Here is a 6,348-nt window from a genome sequence, read left to right on the forward strand (position 1 = left end):
GAAAAAAGAAAAAGATTTATATTAATTATCTAATAACAATGTGATCGATTACTCGCAGCAGCATGATGCAAGGAGGATTTTTTTTCGCGCGTGAGAGAGTTTCGGGCCTCGTGCATTGCATGTCTCGATTAAAGTAAAAGTGAATAAGTCTAACAGTCATGTTCGACAGAGGGAGGGCATAAACGGGGTGAAATATAGCAAATATGCTATGTGTATGTGCGCGCGCGCGTATTCAAAGTACACACGACGTATGCATAGACACACACACATATTCCGTAGCATGCCGCGGAGAAGGTAGCGCAAGAATAGGCTACGAGGGTCGATGAGATTGAAAACCAGTAAAACCGGTCCCTTCCTTTTGGCCCCACTCTTCCGTAAAGCGCGCCATTCTCCACGGAGAAGTCACAGGTAGGTCCATAGCAGCTGATGTATCGAGTATCGTGCCACGTCGACGCCTACCCGCAGACCACAGGTAAGAGAAACCTTTTCCAGTCAAAAATCCGTCGGTTCAACGGATATTTCGTTCGAGAGAGCTGAGTAATGCACAATAAAATGCAAGCAGCGGGATTATCTACGACAGCATTACACGATCGTCGAACCTTTATGCTCTTTTACATCGTCATTCCATCCATCGATTTACATAGATGATCTTCACGATACCATTCAATCCATTTATACATAGAAAAACAATTTCAGAAACGAGAATGTTTTTTTATGAAAAAGGGGAACAATGTGAAACAGAGAAATTTATTGATAACAGAAACGATGGAGATGGAATTAGCAACATGATAAGACAATTACGTAAAAGTAAAATGATTTTGTCAATTTGAAGATTTCTTGTGAAGGAGCATCCTCTCCGTACTCGCCTTGATGTCCCTTCTCGGTTTACACTGTCTTGCAACCGGTTCTTAAGTGCATACTGGGTTAATTAATTTGACCCACCGACTACGCTCACTTCCAATTTGTTTTCAGGGTATTAAGTAGGTATCCTTTTATGTCATACTGTCTTCGTTAGAATTCAGGATCGATCTATGGCTATTAATAGTTACGAATCCGGCGTGTATCCGCAGACTCGAATTCACACAGAATCGAGTGGGTGTAAAATGAATTGCTAAAAATCACAGTAAACGTTTCCAGTGACGGCAAACCGTTTTTATACCTTTTCGACCAAATGAAGTTTAACTGTTTACTAGTTAAACAGTGAAAGTATCGCCGAAGGCAATACTTGCCAGGGATCACAGACAAATGGTTAAAGCCCAAGAGATGAATTTTCTTAGTGAAAATATTTTTACGTGTGATAAGATTCAAGGTATTTGGATACGGGATTACTAAGTATTTTCACCGAAGTGGGGTAAAAGAGAACATCTTTCCATAGATTCTATGAACGTTTCGAACCTGTTCGATCCTGTTCTTGTTTGCTCTTACCTCGAAACGGTGTGAACGATTCCTGAAAGTATGCATAGTTGTATGGTGAATGTATTTCTCATGAGAAGCTCGTGAGTAAGCATAGACGTTACTCAGCAATTCCGTGTTAAAGTAATTCAATCGTCAGATATTGTACCACGTGTTATATGAAAAAGAAATATAATCGGTTGTTTACCTTTTAACATTAATTGTACTTTGTAATACGAATGATTTATATTTTAAAGTAAAAATAACGAAAAATTTTTGGAAAAAAATGTACACACGATCCTGCCAGGATTCGAACCTGGAATCTTCTGATCCGTAGTCAGACGCGTTATCCGTTGCGCCACAGGACCGACCTTGGTTTAATGTATCTTATGTTTCAATCATTGTTGGGCTATCAATGTACTTACATTTATGTTTATATAAATTTGCATAAATAAAGTAACAATTATAAAATATTAAACGTGAAAAATATAACTGTTATCGTATACTTGGTTGGTACTTGTAATGTAATGTAACTTGATGTAATAATATGCAATAATCTGTAACCTATTCTTGCACTTTCCCAATTAGTGAATAATTTCTTTCCAGGAACACCAATACGGATTTTGATTATCCTATAACAATTAAGCACGATATAGATATGATTATATCACCGAAGACTCAGCTGTAGATAACGATGTGATAAGACAAAGATTATTTATAGAAAGTTTTCTACAGAATGCAGCGTCGGAAAATTTTTTTATCGATAGAGCAAACGGAGATATGAAGGGTGGCATTTAAATATAACACTAAATCTAACGTTGCAAATGTTTGCGATAAGAATAACACAGTTTACAATGTAATTGAATACTCCAGTTGTTGAGAAGATCGTATTCTTCAATTCGTAGAACTTACACAAGCATTATTAATTATAAAGACGAGCTGGTTTCTCTGTTGGTGTGATTTGTCTACAGATCATTGATAGCTGGTAGCAATTCAGCACTTTTGATTACTTTTTTTGTACTTTTTTTTTTACAACTGTTTTAAATAAAATCCTCATATATTTTAAATGTTCGATCAAAATATAATCCTACTGAACGAATGAAAATGAGACTAGAAAGGTGACAATTAGTATATAAGTAATGAGTATGAATTTAACAATATAAGATGAAAAACAAGGTAAATAGTACGATTATCGGTAAAGAAGTAAACTACAATTACCCATTCTTAAGTGGTTATTTTATCTGAAAAGCGTATAGTTTTTGATAAGGCTCTATTTAACGTAAAAGAATTTAAATTTTTAAGAAAAGATTACCAAATCAACGAAAAAGGGGAGACCATACTTGTCATAAATGTAAATATTCGTGATTATGTACTAAAGAAATAACTCGTAGCTCATATTCTTAAATTTATGTAACATTGTGCACAAGAGCGGTGTGGATCGCTTTTTCGGCCACGCATGCGTACCAGGTGTTTCGAGACTTTACTGGAACCGATGTTAGCCGAGTTCATTCGAGATCGTACGAACAGAACAAGCCTAAGTTTCATGTGATCCAGAGCCGACGCGTCCGTTAACAGAGACGAAAAGTGGGGTTAGGTTGTAGTAGAGGACGAGAGAAAAGGAAAGAGGGAGAGAGTGAGAGGGGCGAGCGTGCTCGTATCTGTAAGTGGGGATAGAATCTCGGTGTGCAGCAGAAGCAAACGTATAGTTCTGTGTCTCCGACCAGGCTGTGTACGATCGGCGAGCAAGACAGAGAGAAGACGTGGAACGACGCGCGCAAGAAAGAAGAAACGAATCGGCGACGAAGAAGTTAAACACAGAGGAGAGCAAAAGGGAGCAGCTTGTGGAACGGCATGTCCCCGCGTGTTCGTGTCGTACAGCGTTTCTGAACGCAGCCATTACGATCACAGAACGATCGGGACGGAACGCACGTGTTTTCGGAAAATCGAACAAGATTTTGGCAAACAAAATTTGATCAGTGAGAGAACGGTAACGATCAGGAATACATCGATTATCGTGAGAAACAAATTTTTGAAGGCTATTTGTTTTTGTGCGTGTACAGAGAGGCCTAGGGACGCCTTTTGACGCGCGGCGTCACGTCGCGCGAGCATCAATAACTGAAAAAGTGTGCGGTTCAATTGATAAATAGTAAATAGTAAAAATTCGCGATTGTAAAAATCGCGTTCGATTTCTCTGTGCGGCACGGTTTGAAAAAAAAATAACCAACCATGTTTGACGTTTTCGGCTCCGTGAAGGGATTACTCAAGCTTGATAGCGTTTGCATTGACAACAACGTGTTTCGGCTACACTACAAAGCGACGGTGATTATATTAATCGCATTTTCGTTACTGGTTACGTCCAGGCAATATATCGGAGACCCTATAGACTGCATCGTGGACGAGATACCACTTCACGTGATGGATACGTACTGCTGGATCTATTCGACGTTTACGATTCCCGATCGAAACGGTATCGTTGGTAAAGATATGGTGCAACCAGGTGTCGCGTCCCACGTCGAAGGCGAGGATGAAATTAAATACCACAAATACTATCAGTGGGTGTGTTTCACACTCTTCTTCCAGGCGATATTGTTCTACGTGCCGCGTTACCTGTGGAAGACATGGGAAGGTGGTAGAATCAAAATGCTGGTCCTCGACCTTAATTGTCCGGTGATGGGTGAGGAATCTAAAAAGGAAAGGACAGAACTACTGGTTGATTATTTCACAAACAACTGGCACACGCAGAATTTTTACGCGTTCCGTTTCTTCTTCTGTGAGGTATTGAACTTTGTAAACGTGCTTGGCCAGATTTACTTCATGGACTTTTTCCTGGACGGGGAATTTACCACCTATGGCTCGGATGTGGTGAAATTCACGGAAATGGAACCGGAGGACAGGATGGACCCTATGTCACGGGTGTTCCCGAAGGTTACTAAATGCACCTTTCACAAATATGGTGCGTCCGGTACGGTGCAGAAATTTGATGGGCTCTGCGTGCTGCCGTTGAACATCGTCAACGAGAAGATCTATGTGTTCCTATGGTTCTGGTTCATCATTCTGTCAGTGTTGAGCGGCTTAACCCTGGCCTACCGTCTCGCGGTCGTGGCCGGACCGAAGATTCGTTTGGTGCTGTTGCGTGCCCGTTCGCGCCTCTCGGTGCCAGATGATATCCAGGCGATCTCGGAGATGTGCCAGATCGGCGATTGGTTCCTTCTTTATCAACTCGGCAAGAACATAGATCCGGTGGTATATAAGAATTTCGTCTCGGATCTCCTTACGAAACTTCAGGGCAAAGAAAACGTCTAGTGTTCCGTTCTTATTAGAATATATACCTCTTTTTCTTCTTTTCTTTTTCCGCTTTTTCGTTTATTCTTCGATTCTTCAATAACATTCAATTAGTCGAACCGAATCGTATGTACATCCATAGTTTATTCGAAGATCGAGGGGCCATTTTAAGTCACGTTTATTATATGTATGTATGTATTTAAAACGTGCGCGCGCATTCCAATGTTTTTGGAAAATTTTTCGTAGTTTATAGATGCCTACGTAACGCGAGTTACCTTTCCATCGTTGGATTAGAAATCGATCGAAGGCAAGCTTCGTGCGAAAAGACACATCGAGTGAAATGAATGAGAAAAATTAAGTTCTTTTTTTTTTTAAGTTAAATATTCATTCCTTTTTACTATACTGTTGTGTTACACAAGTATACATGTTTCCACCGATAGTTAGCGATCGCGGTTCATTCTGGTAATTTGATTCTCCTTTTTCCCTCGTCTTGCGATTTTTCAGAACTCTCTCACTTCAAATTTAATCGTACATTATTCTTTTTTTCGTTTTCACATTTTCTACATATTTTCCTTTAACCCTTATGTCAATAACCGGGTACCCTTTTGCATAATTCTCACTTAAAATATTTTATCTTCCAGGTAAAAGATTTAAATATCCGGCCAGATCGTCGTTATTTGGCACATTTCCTATTCGCGTTTGCCTCAAGTTTGGAACTTCTTTTTATCAGAAAACTACTAAAATTGAACGATAAAGTAGACCACAATTCTGGTTATTGACATAAGGGTTAAATTGTGTATCGAATTAAAAACGATGTTCACAACGAACAAAATAATGCCAAAATATGCCCTACGATTTATTTCGAGATATCGCAAGGTTAGGTAAGAAGACACATAATTTTTGTTTTTATTTTTCTAACGCCGTTATTTTTAACCGTAAAATAATATTTCCCTATTGCTTGGTCGAATCTCTTCATAAATCTACAAGCATCGCCAGCAACGACAAGAATATATATATGTACATGTACTATGCAGAGATGAGAGATTAGTTGGTTAGTGGAAGGAATGCGGGTCTGATTGGTTATAGGGTAATAGCCATATATAGGGTAATACCATCTTTTACGCAATTATAAAGACAAGACATATTTTTGTTATTGGCCGAAACGGTTACATCTCCAAAACGGCTTATTAGCGTCGCGTGACGAAAAGAGCGAACCGGATATATCCACAAACCATTGGGGTAGAGTGATAGAGTGCGATCTTCTTCAAAGCATTAGCGTACCTGCGGTTTCGTGTATCCGTGGTAGGTTCTAGAACATATCTGCGTCCACAGATCCTACTAACTATGTGAACGTGCCCCGCTAAAAACATAAAGATGGAAATTTCGGGAAGGTTACAGACGGGATCAGGGGGAGCAAGTGTAGTATACCCCTCTTTGTTCCTGTACCGTCCCGCTAGCCATCTTATCTCTGCACAGTTCATGCATAAGCGAGACAGAGAAAGAGAGAGAAAGAGAAAGCTTAGTATTAAATTCTTCCGAGACACGGTGGTCTTTGTAAGAGAGAGAGACTCTGATTGTGTGATATAAATTGGGGGACGATGTTTTCATTTCCTTCGCCATTCTCCTTCCCTCCACTTTTTCTCCCATTTCACCATTTTTTTTTTAAATTTTTGC

General features: G+C 39.6%; 1 protein-coding gene and 1 non-coding gene across 2 annotated transcripts; one reads left to right on the forward strand and one right to left on the reverse strand.

Moving 5' to 3' along the window:
- Positions 1 to 1,687: 1,687 nt before the first annotated feature.
- On the reverse strand, positions 1,688 to 1,760 carry Trnar-acg. Its single transcript has one exon. It is a non-coding gene; the product is annotated as a tRNA-Arg (tRNA).
- A 1,538-nt stretch (positions 1,761 to 3,298) lies between these two features.
- On the forward strand, positions 3,299 to 5,266 carry LOC108572335 (innexin inx2-like). The gene has a single exon (XM_017934554.1). It carries the CDS (start codon positions 3,619 to 3,621, stop codon positions 4,693 to 4,695), a length of 1,077 nt encoding a protein of 358 aa, XP_017790043.1. The 5' UTR covers positions 3,299 to 3,618; the 3' UTR covers positions 4,696 to 5,266.
- Positions 5,267 to 6,348: the final 1,082 nt, after the last annotated feature.

This window comes from Habropoda laboriosa, unplaced genomic scaffold (assembly GCF_001263275.1).
Source record: "Habropoda laboriosa isolate 0110345459 unplaced genomic scaffold, ASM126327v1 scaffold65, whole genome shotgun sequence".
NCBI lineage: Eukaryota > Metazoa > Arthropoda > Insecta > Hymenoptera > Apidae > Habropoda > Habropoda laboriosa.